The 14,106-nt window shown below is 46.6% G+C and overlaps 2 protein-coding genes across 2 annotated transcripts; both read left to right on the top strand.

Annotated features, from left to right (window-relative positions):
- The first annotated feature begins 1,841 nt into the window (after positions 1–1,841).
- Positions 1,842–11,471, top strand: METTL17 (methyltransferase like 17). Its single transcript, XM_029239261.1, has 16 exons — positions 1,842–1,938; positions 2,091–2,244; positions 2,333–2,467; positions 3,350–3,428; positions 3,663–3,744; positions 4,037–4,110; positions 4,573–4,667; positions 5,032–5,102; positions 5,293–5,400; positions 5,671–5,739; positions 6,445–6,495; positions 6,752–6,844; positions 7,069–7,253; positions 7,329–9,778; positions 10,033–10,080; positions 10,530–11,471. The coding sequence occupies exons 1-14, from the start codon at positions 1,858–1,860 to the stop codon at positions 7,432–7,434; spliced, it is 1,383 nt and encodes a 460-aa protein (XP_029095094.1). The 5' UTR covers positions 1,842–1,857; the 3' UTR covers positions 7,435–9,778; positions 10,033–10,080; positions 10,530–11,471.
- SLC39A2 (solute carrier family 39 member 2) lies at positions 9,351–11,471 on the top strand. Its single transcript, XM_029239262.1, has 4 exons — positions 9,351–9,474; positions 9,648–9,778; positions 10,033–10,080; positions 10,530–11,471. Exons 1-4 carry the CDS (start codon positions 9,351–9,353, stop codon positions 11,160–11,162), a joined length of 936 nt encoding a protein of 311 aa, XP_029095095.1. The 3' UTR covers positions 11,163–11,471.
- Positions 11,472–14,106: the final 2,635 nt, after the last annotated feature.

The raw sequence follows: 14,106 nt of genomic DNA on the forward strand, positions 1-14,106 counted from the left end.
ACCTGAAAGGGAGGAGAGCAGTGAGTGGGGCATTTACAACAGCGGTCTTAAGCGCCCCTTAAGTCTCCTTCCAGAGCACTCAGATTATGGAAAGGCCTCCTTTATTAGAAGCAAAGTTTAATAACCCAAATGCAAACCAGACATTTAACTCTCCAACTGATATAGTTCCCCATACTTTATCACATAATTTTCATATTTGGACGCTTGCAGTTACACCAAAGACAATACTGCTACCCTTCCAGCCACCAGATTTCTATCCCAAAAGGTTAAAATACACCATAGTTAACTAATGTGTTTGCTATAGGAATCAAGAGGTTAGACTGGGTAAGTTCTTTTTAATGCTACATGTTAATTTAATACTTCAGAACATTTAGCTTATTGTTCTTAGTTAACTTGTGTTGACTGAAAAAAAAGCACAATGTGAGCGTTGTGAATTAAGTTTTATTTGGGGGCAAAATGAGGAGTATAGCCCGGGAGACAGCATTTCAGATAGCTCTGCTCCAAAGAGGCAGGGGGTTAGGTCAGTATGTATGTGATTTTGGTGAGGGGTGCGGGGGATACCTGCAATCAAGCACACGTTTTAAATTATTTATTTATTTATTTATTTGGCCAAGCCACACGGCATGTGGGATCTTAGTTCCCAAACCAGGGATCGAACCCGTGTCACCTGCAGTGGAAGCACAGAGTCTTAACTACTGGACCGCCAGGAGGTCCCAAGCACACATTTTTGCAGAAGGTTGCTGCTACTTTGTGAAGGTCACTGCTAGTCATGAGAAGCAGACTTCGCCAAGAAATATTTTAGTGCTTTTCTAGATATGCGGAGATGCAAGAATTGGGCTCATAAAAATCATCTCCTGAAAGTATCTAACTCTCTGAAGGTCTTCTCCGCCAGCCCTTCCCAGAGCACAGAGTGCCTCATTCTTGATCTCCACCCTGAACTCCTTTCAGAGAGTGTTAAAGTTCAGCAGCTGCAGCAGCTCATGATTTAATCCTTCTAGAGGTAGATGGCAAGTGCCAACCTGTAGTTGGCACTTGGCAACTTGCATTGCATTCTAAGTACCAACATTATGCAGTAGAGCATATATTTAAAGGTGACGATCAGACTTAGACTGCCGAGGTTTAAATCTTGTTTTCACCTAACAAGCTCTGTGATCTTGGGCGTAATAGCCACCTGAACACTCACTTTCACTGGGTGCAAAATGGGGTTAAAGTAACCTACCCTATAGAATTGTGGGGACTAAATGAGGTAGTACCATATAAAAGTGCTTGCCACACTACCTGGAACATAATGTTCTCATGGTGGCTATTTATCTAAGAGTACTGGTTTAATATTAAGAGAATCTAACATGCAAAAAACATTAAATCTAGTATTACCTATTATTCTGTTAAATTCGGACGCCTAAATCTGGCTTTCCTTATTTCACCTTTCCGATACTGCATTCTCTCCGTTTCACACAGGAGGTAAAAAACCCAAGACTTCAGTGTTCTCCAGAAGAGAAAAAAAAAAACCACAGGTAGTTAATACAAACACAAACTCTGCGGGTCTCTGACGCGTTTCTAGAGACCGCAGCAAAGGGCCCGCCCCTTCCCCCTGCCGCCCTCTAGATTCCTGGAGGAGGAGACAAATCCCAACACAGAGTCGAGGCCACCTCGCTTCCGGCTCGCTACGTCCGAACTGAGGCGCACGTACGCTCTTCAAGGAGCTTTACATATCGATTGCTTATTGGCTACTAGCAAGCACTCGTTCTCCTCATTGGCTGATTCTGTCCCTCGCCGACGTTCCGCGGAGGATGTTCGCCGCGGCGAGTGAGAGGGTCACTGCACCTAAATTTCCGGTTCCGGTTCACCTCTGGCTCCATGGCGACCGCTAGAGGACCGGCGTATCTGCTGACATTAGGCAGATGGCGCCGCGGCCTCGGAATAGCTACCCAGTCCCGAGTGAGTGCTTACTTTCCCTGCTGTCGAAGAGGCTGTGCGTCTCAGAAACAGCTCCGCTCCGAGGAGGACCGCTCTCGGCCGCCCCTCCCTTAGCCAGCGTCCGCAGCCATGCTTTCTGCCCCCGCAATCAGCTTTTCTTTCCCGGCCTGCAGGCGCTCGCTGCCCTCGTGCCCGGCGTATCCCAGGTGGATAACCAGTCTGATTTCCTGGGGAAGAGGTCCCATCGCCGACACCCCGGCATCCTGCAGCTGTCGCGCGTGCGGCTGCCGCAAGTATTGGTTGACGCCGTGCAGTTACTGCTGCTGGGTGAGTAACGGGGGGAAATGGAGGCTCGAGAAGAAGCGGAAAGTGGGCCTGCGTGCAAGTGATTCCACTTTTCATCTTTGGTCCTTAGAGAGCTCGATGCCCAATATGGAGAAGCACGTGCAAGCATTGACCAATTATCTCTGGAGTCGGCATTTACCTGTAGAGCCAGAGGAGTTGCAAAGACGGGCTGTCCATCTTGAGAAAAAATTCCTGGAAAACGCAGGTAGGGCTTAAGAATAAAGAGTAGGCCAAATTGAAAAAGCAGAGGGAAATGAAGAGCAAGAAATAATTTCGCAGCCTCTTAAATAGATACTGCAATTTCTTATGTGACTTTCTGGCGAGAGTAGTTATTACAATGATGCCTTACTAAGAGAAGACATTATTTCAGAGATTGCTCGTGGGGCTTGAGTAAAAGTCAGTGAGTGCTTCAGTATCCTGTCGAAACTTAGATCTTTGGCTTTGTCCTCCAAGTTCACTGGATCAAGACCATCTAAGTTTTTGTTAAGTAATATAAAGTTCATGTCCAGTACTAAAACCCACTACAGGGAAAGGAGAATAATCTATCAGGTTATTTTTATGGTTATGAGTTGTCTCTTATTAAGAGACCTGCCTTTTATTCATCTTGTATTCGCCGAACTTCTCATAGGATCTGGTTCATAGTAGGTGCTCGGTAGATAAGATAGTACTGAACAAAACACAATCATGAGACTTTAGTTTTTCAAGCCCCTTTCCTCCCTATAGGAGGATTGGAGACGTCACAATATTAAGTTTTGGGGAGTTGAAGAAATCCACAAAATACTGTGTTTATCCTATCCTTTAAATTTTTGTTACACCTCCTTTTAATATAGAACAAACCTGTGGGATAGAGTTGGTTGAGTTGAATAAACTGCTGTTAGAGGAAATATACTATCTGATACACTTTGGTGGTGGTGGTGGTCATTGTTATTCTTACCTGAAACTTTTCTCTAGGTTTGACTTCTCTCTTAAGCTTTGAGGCTTTTCCCAGGTGGGAATTGGGGATGAATGGGCAGGCAGTCTATTCAGATATTGGATCTGAGCCCTGTTCTTCCTAGGTCCTCACTTCCAGTCCTTGTTCTCACCCCAGACTCATGTCAGATGGAAAAACTTTGTGGAGAAGTGCTGCATGCTCTGCGTAGAACTACCTATCATTGGCAAGAGTTGAGGTAAGGGAGACTAGAAGGGCTGCAGAAGAAGGAGACTGGGGGAAGTACAGTTACACAATTTTGTGTTTGAAAAAAGTGACCTGGCTTGTAAGCCTCCCTAGGACTCTTCTGTGTTGAGAAGTGAAAGTGTTGAGCTGGAAGAGCCCTTTCCAAAGATTTCATTTCCTAAAAGTCAGAGGGTAGCTACGGGATAGAGGTTGTTTCCCAGTGGTATGACTCTGGTTTTTCTGGCAGCTACAGTGAGGGACTGAGCCTGGTGTATATGGCAGCAAGACTGGATGGTGGCTTTGCAGCAGTCTCCAGGGCATTCCATGAGGTGAAATTCGCTCAATTTCCTACCGTCAGTTCCCTTATTCATAAAGTAGTCTTCTGGGGTAGGATACTTGGGACGTTGCATGTGCATTTTTTTTTTTTTTTTAGGAGGTTCTCTATCCTCTGAAAGGAATTTTTGACCCAAGAAAGGTTTAGAAGCACTGTTTTAAGAGCTTTCTATTCTATAAAGCATTTACATTGAATCTTAAAAGGCATTCATATCTCATTTTCTCTGTTGTGGTCCCCTAATTCATGTTTACCAAGCGTCTACTGTGGGGTGTTGTATATTTCTTTAGATCCAAGCTCGACTTCCAGAGTTCCAGCCACAAACCTTGATGGACTTTGGCTCAGGTACTGGCTCTGTCACCTGGTGAGTCTCTTTCTCTTTCTCTGTCACTTCTAGTTCTAGAGAGCCATGCTTACACCACGTCAGTATCAGGAGACTGGAGAACCAGAGGGAGAATAGGAAAGTTGGGGACTGGAATGTTTCTTCCCTCACATTAGACAAGGCATGAGAAGGTATATGGATTAGGGCCAGAACATAAAGAAATGTCAAGTGAAAAAAAGATCCATGATTAGAAGGATAAAAAAGGAAAGGAATTTAGTCTAGGGTGGAGGTTTTACATATCATCAAGATTTTCTTGTGCACAAATAATTTTTGAGTCTGCCTTTTTTTAAGGAGTTGTAAATGAAATAAGAAAATAACACTATTCGTTTTTCCAACTATTTTAACATAGCACTGTGTTTCTCCAGGGGTGGGTTGGGAACAGAGGGGTCTCTTGCAGGGGTGACTCTGTCATGAGAGCTGGCGATATATTTTTTGCCATTTTAGGGCTGCTCATAGTACTTGGGGCCAGAGCCTACGGGAATATATGTGCGTGGACAGCTCAGCGGCCATGTTGGAATTGGCAGAAAAGCTACTGAAAGGTGAGGACAAAGTATAAGGAAGGGCTTTTCCAGCGTTGAAGGAATTAAAAAAGCAAAGGAGTACAAGAGAGGGTCTTTTATTGGGGAGTAGAGGAGAGGGCTAAAAGTTAAAAATGAGTCTGATCTTCCAATGCGATAGTCCAGCAGAAGGTGCTGGAGGCCTTTGTTGGACTGTGAATGGGTAGGACAAGAATAACAGGACAGGTGACCCAATATTCTCCCGGCCCTTTTTTATAGTTGCTTACTCTATTGCATCTCACCCTCAGCTAGCGTTTTTCTTTGTTCTCGGGGCCATGTTTCTTATCGGAATGTCACTTCAGTTTACACCTGTACACTCATAGTTGCCACATCTCTACTTCTACAGGTGGTTCAGGATCTGGGATGCCTTATGTGCCAGGTGTCTTTTTCAGACAGTTTCTACCTGTATCACCCAAGGCAAGTGGCGATGTTTAAAGTATGCTAAATGTGGAGTATGCACATGGAAAACTGTGGCCTTGGCTTTGCAACCTAGCATTAAGTGTTAGAAAATAAAAGAAAGCAGAAGAAATTTAGTGGGATAGACCTTTGTTGTACTCTTAGAAGAGGGAGATGTCAGGTCTGTCATGTTCCTTGTCCTGTGCACCAGGTACAATTTGATGTGGTGGTATCAGCCTTTTCTCTCAGTGAACTGCCCAGCAAGGCCAACCGCACTGACGTAGTCCAAACCTTGTGGCGCAAGACAGGTCATTTTCTGGTGAGTAGAAACCCCTTTTTCCCTTCAAGTTTTAAAGCAGCTTCATGGGTTTCATGGCTTTCCTTCTCCCCATTGGAGCTTGTCTTCATTCTTGACCATTTTTCTTTTATATAGATCCCTTTGTCCCTCTTGTAGGGTCCCCATCCACATCTTACATATAATGCCCATTTCTTTAGGATCCCTATTCCATCTGGGAATGTTCTTACAGAGCTACTGACATTTATGTTTTCATGTAATTTGGGGCTTCTTATTTTCCGCTTTTGTAATCAGATATTGGTGGAGAATGGAACAAAAGCTGGGCACTCCCTTCTCATGGACGCCAGGGACCTGGTCCTTAACGTAAGGTTCTTTCTCCTTTTTTCACCTTACCCTCCATACCCTACCTATTCTCACCAGTTACTGGCACGCCTGTGAAAACTGAAGGGACTCTGTCATACAATGGTGAGGATAATTCTCAAGATAGTAGGCATATGAAGTCATTATGATATAGGGTAGTGGTTGGCAAACTTGGGCCTGTGGGTCAGATCCAGCCTGCCACCTGTTTTTATATGAGCCGTGTTTGTTTGTATGTCTGTGGCTGTATGTCTGTTGTCTATGGCTGTTTTCACAGTACAAATAGCAGTTGAATAGTTAGGAAAGAAACAGATTTTGCCTACTCTCTGGGCCTTTTAAAAAAAAACATGTTTGCCGACTCCTGATCCAGGGCATTTCTGAGCCGAGAACCTTATCTCTTTGGGACAGTATGAGCCAGTGTATAATCATAAATTTAATTGTTTTATTTAGAGTGGGATCTTTTTGAGAGTGGAGGTTGCTGACAAGGGAGAGCACCATACTATGTGCCAAGTTTCTGCCTTTCTCCTGCTGCAAAGAGAAAGTTCTTTGTCTGGAGTATTAAAGAAGCAGCCAGCTTAATTCAAAGAACATAGTTAATAATTACCAGAATTGAACGTTAGAGGAGTCCTCAATTTACTGAGTGCAGAGATTGAGTTATGAGAATAGACCCCTCAGGCCCAACCTAATTTTTTTGATTTCCTTTGATTTCAGGGAAAAGAGAAGTCACCTTTGGACCCTCGACCTGGTTTTGTCTTTGCCCCGGTGAGTATTACTTCTCCCTTTCCCAGCACGCAAAGATCTGAACTCAGCTGTGGCCAGGAAAAGTAAGAGAGTAAAGCTAAGCCACCTCCACTACTTTGTGTCCCTATCCAGTTTCTTTCTTAGTGATTCCTCTGGCTTTCCTACCCTCTGCTCCTGTGCTCCCTTATCCCTAGCCCTTCTTGACTCTCACTCTTAGTTTTTCGGTTTTATGATCTGTTCTTTTGTCTTATGTCATGTCTTTTGTTTGTGTTCACAGTGTCCCCATGAACTTCCCTGTCCCCAGTTGACAGCCTCTAAGCCCCTGGCCTGTAGCTTTTCCCAGGCCTACCATCCCATCCCCTTCAGCTGGGTATGTACTCTGGGAATACTATGGTAGGGAGTAAGTAGCCTGGGAGGGCACAATGAAAAAGACTCAGAGGTGGGAGGATTTGGAAAATTCAGAGAATAGCTTGGAGATTTTAGGCCCTGAATGTGCATGACTTATAGAATATGAAAAGCGCTGTATGAATGGGGTTCAAAAATTTTTTTTCCCTTGTCTTTTACCTCTAAACCATCTCTATATCCTTATCTTAGAACAAGAAGCCAAAGGAGGAAAAGTTCTCGATGGTAATCTTTGCCCGAGGGTCTCCGGAGGAGGCTAATCGCTGGCCCCGAATCACTCAGCCTGTTCTTAAACGGCCACGCCATGTGCATTGTCACCTGTGCTGTCCAGATGGGCATATGCAGCATGCTGTGATCACAGCCCGCAGACATGGCAGGTATAGAGGGTGTGACCAAAATTAGTGGAAGGTAGCAAGAACCTGCAGCCCACATTGACCCTCTCTTTTATATAGGGATTTGTATCGCTGTGCCCGTGTCAGCTCCTGGGGAGATCGTTTACCTGTGATCACGCCATCTGAGCTTCCTCCATCACCTGCTCAAGATCCCCCTGAGAGTTGACAAGGATGTGTAACATGTGTTTTCTTCTATCGTGACTGCCAAGGCTGAAGCTACCTGGTATCCAGGATGGGAGTGCTGGTACTTTTACAGCAAAAAACTAGTTAAAATAGCCTCCATTATAGTAAGCCTTATTCTTTTAGCTCACTCGGCCATCCTTTCACAGATGCTTTTCTTTCTTGTTTAATTGCACTTTGCAAATGATTGCCTTCTAGCTAGAATTGTATTATGCATCTAGTGTTTACTCCTCCAAGGAAACACTCCCTAACACTCCCTTCCCTTGTGAGCATTGTTCATTCCAGAAAGAAGGTCACCGTGTGATAACCTCAAGGACCACCAGAACCAGTCCGGAGAGGAGAGCACCTAACACGAGCTTTGAAATTTTCCAGAAATGAAGAATGCAAGCTTGCATCTACCCTGATCCTTATCTATGGCCCTATTTTCCACTTCCAAACTATAAGACCCCTTGCTGTTCTCTCTTAAGGGAGGGCACAGTCTTTAGGGCATTAGCCTGCTGTGGCCTCCTTTGCCTGGCAAAGCAATAAAAGCTACTCTTTTATACTTCACTGAAAACTCTGTCTCTGTGTCTCTGTTCAGCACTGGTGAACAGAGGCTAAGTTTCAGCAACAGTACCCCTATATGGCTGTGTTTGCTTAGGTTTTAATAATAATTAAAAGTTTTCAAAGAATGGAAGTGGATCTTGTGATTCTTAAAAGGTGTAGAAGTCTGTTGTCATGGCCTATCCTATAATGAAGAGAATCCTCAGATTTTCAGCGTTTCCCACACAAATCTCCAGCTCACCCTGTCCTGGAAGAATCCTGCTGCTTCCACCAGATTCCAGGACTTCGCACGGAGGCCTGGAGATAATCTGGAGTAGTGGGGGAAGCCATCCCCAGCTCCCTGAGAACTGGCTCAACAGGCCTCAGGGTTGTCAGGCCACCTGAATAGGGGATCAGCAGCTGCTTGGCCTCTGTGTTTTCTCCCTCCTTTCCTTTCAACTTTCTCAGCTCCCTCAGAGTTCACTTCACAAATTTCTCTCAGGAGTCGATTCCCCTCAGGCCTGAATCTATCTCCACCCTCATATATCCAGGCAGGAGCCTTCAGTTTTCCCTTAGGCCTTGCTGTTTCAGAGCTAGAGCAACTTTCTTTGTCCTAAAACTCTCAGTCCCTCTCCTATAATTTATATCAGGAAACAGGCATAGTCAAAAGTTATAACAGTATTGATGTTGTAATACTAGAAATCTTCCTTCTAGACATTTCCATGCCTGGAACTATTTTTCTGGGGTTACAGGAGAGGGGAGTCCCCCTCCTCTGCTAGTTCCCACAGAGTGCTGGCAGCTCCACTTCCCAGGCCCTCCTCCTCACCCCAAGTGGCCCCAAATCCCCTCTGAAAAGGTGCAGTTCAGGTATCAGCATAGCAACCTATAAGGCTTGAGGTGGGGTAGAGAGGGTATGGAAGGCTTAGATCAAATGTCCTGAGTGAGGCAGGACCAGATTGTCCCCAACACAAAACAGCCGGGGAGAGCTACCATAGACTCCCTTTTTGGATTAGAACAGCCCCAGATGAGAACTAAGACTCTACAGCCCTTGGTTTAGTCAGAGCATTCAAAAGGAGGAGAAGACACAGCACCAGGCTGTGCCTGGCAGGGAGTCCGGAGTTTCTGATTTCTAAATTCAGGAAGGCGTCAGCCAGGGGAGGGGCCTCCATGTAGGGGAAGGGCGGGAAGCTGGGGCTGGGCAAGTTTTCTATGCAAAGCTGCGCAAGAAGAGGCCACACAGACCAGAAAGAAGACCCAATAGCCTTCTGAAACTGAGAAGAGTGGAGGCTCCAGCTTTGACCACCTGAGACACCACTCCTGCTGCGAAGATTGTCACTCCATTTGTTATCCTGAGGCCTCTACTTACCCTGTACCATAAGGATGGAGCCACTACTAGGAGTAAAAGTTGGCTGCCTGTTTTCCCTGCTCGTTCTCACTCTGGTCTGTGGCCTTTTCCCCATCTGCTTCAAATGGTTCCAGACTGCCACAGGTACAGCCCGACCATGTCTTTGTCCCCATAACCTAAGTCTGACTCAGCCTTGTCACCCTATCCTGATATCTTGCTCTGATTCTCTCATCATCCCCAAGCTTGGGACATGGGGTGCTGCCTGTGGCTCTTTAGTCATTGTTGTCTGTCTCCTCTTTGCCAGCTGGATTGTAACTCCTGCTGTTTATTAGGTCGTCACCGCCGGGTCCTCAGCCTCCTGAGCTGCACTTCTGCTGGCATTTTCCTGGGAGTGGGGTTCATGCACATGACTGCTGAAGCCTTGGAGGGAATTGAATCAGAGATCCAGAAGTTGGTGATACAGGTGAGCAGCAGAGTTGCTGAGCTGCAGGGCTGTGAGGCCAGAATGATGAACAGAACCAGGGAAAGTAACGAAGAAAGGGGGAAAATAATGAAGCCAAGGACACAGGAGGAACAACAGGGAAGATGACAGCTCTTGTGCGGAATGATGGAAACAGGTCAGATTGGCCTTTAAGGAAAGTGATGGAGCCGAAGGCACAGGACAGGAAGCTGAGCTGCTCTTTCCCTCGTCTAATTTGTGCTTTTTTTTCTCCCTAGAACAGCACAAACAGTGAGGGGAATTCTGATGATGCTGATTCAGCTTATGTAAGTATCTCCCACCAGCCCCTACCTGGAGATTAAGGAGAACCAGAGATGCCTTTAATGCCCAGACCTTTTTGAGAGGACTTATGTGTGGAATTCCAGGAATTCCTTCTGCTCCTCAGCTGCGGCATTGTGGGGGAAAAGAGGAGCCACCCAATCCTTTTGGGCTTATGAAACCCCAGAAAGAACTCTTGTTTAGCCTTCCATTCTTTCTCTGGACCCTTTGACATGCTTCATATCATTTTCCCATATTTTTAAACCTATTGATATTATTTCCCTTAGTCCCTCTGGTATTCTTGTTGTCGAATGACCGTGTCTACTCTTGGCTTCATTTCCCTTTTTTTCGTTCTATTACCACACTTCCCATTCTCTTCAGTCTCCCAATCCCATGTCCATCCAATGCAATTTCTTCCCTTCCTTTCCCATCTCACAACCCCTCTTTCTGTTCCTAGATGGAGTATCCCTATGGAGAGCTCATCATCTCCCTGGGCTTCTTCTTTGTCTTCCTTTTGGAGTCACTGGCATTGCAGTGCTGTCCTGGGGCTGCTGGAAGATCAAAAGTGCAGGAGCAAGAATGGGGTATGGCTAATGTCCTTGAACCCCATAGCCACGGACCTCTACCCTCACCATCACGAGGTCCCCTGCGAGCCCTCGTCCTCTTGCTCTCGCTCTCCTTTCACTCCGTGTTTGAAGGTCTAGCTGTGGGACTGCAGCCAACGGTCGCAGCTACCGTGCAGCTCTGTCTTGCCATCCTGGCTCACAAGGGGCTCGTAGTGTTTGGTGTAGGACTGCGGCTGGTGCAGGTAGGCACTGGATCACGTTGGGCCATGCTCTCCATACTGTCGTTAGCTCTCATGTCCCCCCTGGGCCTAGCCCTAGGGCTGGCTGTGCCTCAGGGAGTCTCTGAAGGGGGGCAAGGCTTGGCCCAGGCTGTGTTAGAAGGCATGGCAGCTGGCACCTTCCTGTATGTCACCTTCCTGGAAATTCTGCCCCGGGAGCTCGCAGGTCCTGAAGCCCCTCTGGCCAAGTGGGGCTGTGTAGCTGCCGGTTTTGCTTTCATGGCCTTTATTGCCTTGTGGGCCTGAGAGATTCCTGACTTTTCTGATGGATCTAAGATGACCTCCCTACCCCCAAGAGATGCCTCCCAAATGACCTTAGCCCTCTGACATTTCTTCACTGAGACAAAGTGACATTCACTAGGCATCATTCCGTAACCTGGACCCCAGCTTTTCGCTACGCGAGATGCCATTTCTCATGCAGGACTGAGAAAAGGATGTTTCAGTTGAGTGCCTATAAATTGGAGGACTGATACAAAGACCATCACTCCAGATTTGACTCTTGTCCCGTTTATCCTACTGTGTGTAATAAAATGTCCATTTTATCCTTCCCCTTCAGCCATGCTATACTTCATTTCTCCGGGTTGCCTAGGAGGTACCTGATACAGGAGGTGGTGGAGTGGAGAGCGGGAAGGGTGAGTGTGGGATGCAGTCTTCTTTTCTGGAATTGGGCCCCCAGCCATTCTGTCAGTTGCAGGCCATGCCTCTCGAGACATGGGAGCGTTTCTGAAATTCCAACGACTTACTACCACCTTATGTACAGGTGTTGAGAAACTGAGCCAGAGTTCCCAGCATTTAGAGAGAAGAGGTTAAAAAACAGAAACCACAGGGATCTAGATTTTTTTCCTATGCTAACCACACCCACCCCACTCCCAGTCTCCCACAAAGTGTCCAACAGACTCTTGAGATAAGGCTAAATGGAGCCTATTTCCATCTGGTTCCTACGTTTCACGCTGAGCCCTGTGTGGCTTCAGGGCCACTCTTGCTCTTCTTTGCGTCTCTGTCTCCCTCCAGCTGCCTTGTGCTGAGGGATTAAGAAGCAGTGTGCTTGGAGAGGGAGAAAGGCAGCAGAGAAATGCCTGGGTTGATCACTTGGCTCTGCCACGACTTAGCGCTTTTCCTTCTGCATGCCTGACCTGCTGCTAGGGCTCCAGCCCCTCCCTGTTGGACAGTTTGCCTTTCAGTTGAGTAACTCCCACAATGTGTTGCTTCTCTTAAAAGCTGCTAAGGACATATACATTATGTGCAACTGAGGAGGAGCAGGGTGGCTGTTGCCCAGCCCCTGACCCACGAGATGGAGGAATATATCAGACGTAGTGGAGAAATTGGGAAAGAGAAGGTGTACCCTGTGGGCTCAACAGCTTACCACTTTGCCCCTTCTTATACTTTCGGTGTGGAAGCCCAAGTGGCCTTAACATGGACAAGGTCTCCTGAGTTTCATTCTTGTCTTAGTCTGTCCTCTGTCCATCCCATTCCCCTCGCCATAAATTAAGATACACAAACCTCCTCAGCAGCCCAGCGTACACACACAGGGATCAGTGAGAAGGCAAGCTTCAGGCAAAGCTAAATAAAAATGTCTGACATGGGAAATAATTTCCCGGAAGCACCATCCTATTCCGTTTTCCCTTCAGTATTAAATGCTCTCACATGGAATACACTCACAGGTAGTAATAATAGAATTTCTACATTGAGCGCCTGGCACTGCGCTATTGCTTTCCCATACATTATCTCCCCTTCCCAACCCTGCCAGGTAGATCTTATCCCTGTTAAGTCTAGGGAAGTGCATTTAGAAAAGTGAAATGACTTGATAGCTAGCTGGGGTTCAAACCCGTGTTTCTGTGATTCTAAGAAAAGCTCAAGATGTAGATTCTCTTCTTCCTTACCTTTCCCTCCCCATCTTCTTCGTTAGGGTCTCATAAGAAAGCAAAGAACACATTGGATAAGTGAGGCAAGTTTAATAAAGGGAGTATATAGAAAGGTGTGGGCAGGGTTTAGACAGAGCAACAAGGGATGGTATAATTCCCTGGGGCTGAATAATAATGCTGTTACCTAGGCTGAACAGAGGGAGCAGTTACCAGAAACTAGAGGGCCATCCAGTAAGAGGTGTGGCCTTGGTGCAGGGATGCAAGCAACCTGCAGGGACTTGACCAGGAGGAAGCCAGAGGAATACCCTCACTCTCCTTCTACTCTCTGACCTACTGCCAACGTCTGCTGTTGGCCATACCCAAACCAAGAATGAAAGAAGCCAAACCAAAGAAGCCAAGGACGAAAATGTCTGTTGGTGCACTGCAGACAGGTTAGCCTTGTGAGGTACAGATCCTAAAGAAGTCTGGGGAGGCAAACAGAAGATGTCCCACACACCATCGATTCTCTGCTGCTTTCAACTCCAGTGATCTTGCCCAGACTTTGGAAGGAGAAATTGGAAGGGACATGATTATATGGAAGTTAGAGAGCTATTTCTGGTACAGAGGATTTGTATGACTATAGAAAGGAGGCTTGAGGAGAAGCACATTAGATTCCGAGGCTCGGGCTTCTCTGGTGGCGCAGTGGTTGAGAGTCTGCCTGCCGATGCAGGGGACACGGGTCTGTGCCCCGGTCCAGGAGGATCCCACATGCCACGGAGCGGCTAGGCCTGTGAGCCATGGCCTCTGAGCCTGCGCGTCCGGAGCCTGTGCTCCGCAACGGGAGAGGCCACAACAGTGAGAGGCCCGCATACCGCCAAAAAAAAAAAAAAAAAAAAATTCCGAGGCTCTTTACATGTTTCTGGGTCACTGATGCTATCAGCATTTGAGGTCAGTGAGCAGAGGCTGGAGATTTCAAGCATGGATGGGTCATGCATTTTTTTGCCCCCTCCCATCCCAGGGGCCTGTAGATTCCCCTGTAGCCTCTGCTTTCAGCCATCCTTCCAATGACCATTTCCTTTTCCTTTCCCAAGATCCTTACCAACCAGGACTGGAACCATCTTTAGTTTGAACCATATTGTATCGAGAGCTAGAATAGAGCTAGGGAATGCTGCAGAGAGAGAACATCAGGATCAGAAAAAGGAACAATCTTGATCATTTTCAAAAGCTCTGAATCTCCAGCAAGGAGCCAGAGAGGGCTCTAAGGGAGCGGAAGATGAACGTGATTTCTGAATGAGCTGGAAATGAGGAAGAATGGAATAAGAACAGGCATGAGAACCATAGGACAGGAG

This window comes from Monodon monoceros, unplaced genomic scaffold, assembly GCF_005190385.1.
Source record: "Monodon monoceros isolate NGI ecotype Baffin Bay Population unplaced genomic scaffold, NGI_Narwhal_1 Super_Scaffold_21, whole genome shotgun sequence".
Lineage (NCBI taxonomy): Eukaryota > Metazoa > Chordata > Mammalia > Artiodactyla > Monodontidae > Monodon > Monodon monoceros.

What these genes read in the sequence shown, in the direction of transcription:
- METTL17 (XM_029239261.1), top strand. Translation starts at nt 1,858, where the DNA reads ATGGCGACCGCTAGAGGACCGGCGTATCTGCTGACATTAGGCAGATGG. An exon ending in CGTGCAGTTACTGCTGCTGG is followed by an intron (nt 2,245 to 2,332) that starts GTGAGTAACGGG and finishes TTTGGTCCTTAG; the next exon opens with AGAGCTCGATGCCCAATATG. An exon ending in GGTACTGGCTCTGTCACCTG is followed by an intron (nt 4,111 to 4,572) that starts GTGAGTCTCTTT and finishes TTGCCATTTTAG; the next exon opens with GGCTGCTCATAGTACTTGGG.
- SLC39A2 (XM_029239262.1), top strand. Translation starts at nt 9,351, where the DNA reads ATGGAGCCACTACTAGGAGTAAAAGTTGGCTGCCTGTTTTCCCTGCTC. An exon ending in CACAGGTACAGCCCGACCAT is followed by an intron (nt 9,475 to 9,647) that starts GTCTTTGTCCCC and finishes GCTGTTTATTAG; the next exon opens with GTCGTCACCGCCGGGTCCTC. An exon ending in TCCAGAAGTTGGTGATACAG is followed by an intron (nt 9,779 to 10,032) that starts GTGAGCAGCAGA and finishes TTTTCTCCCTAG; the next exon opens with AACAGCACAAACAGTGAGGG.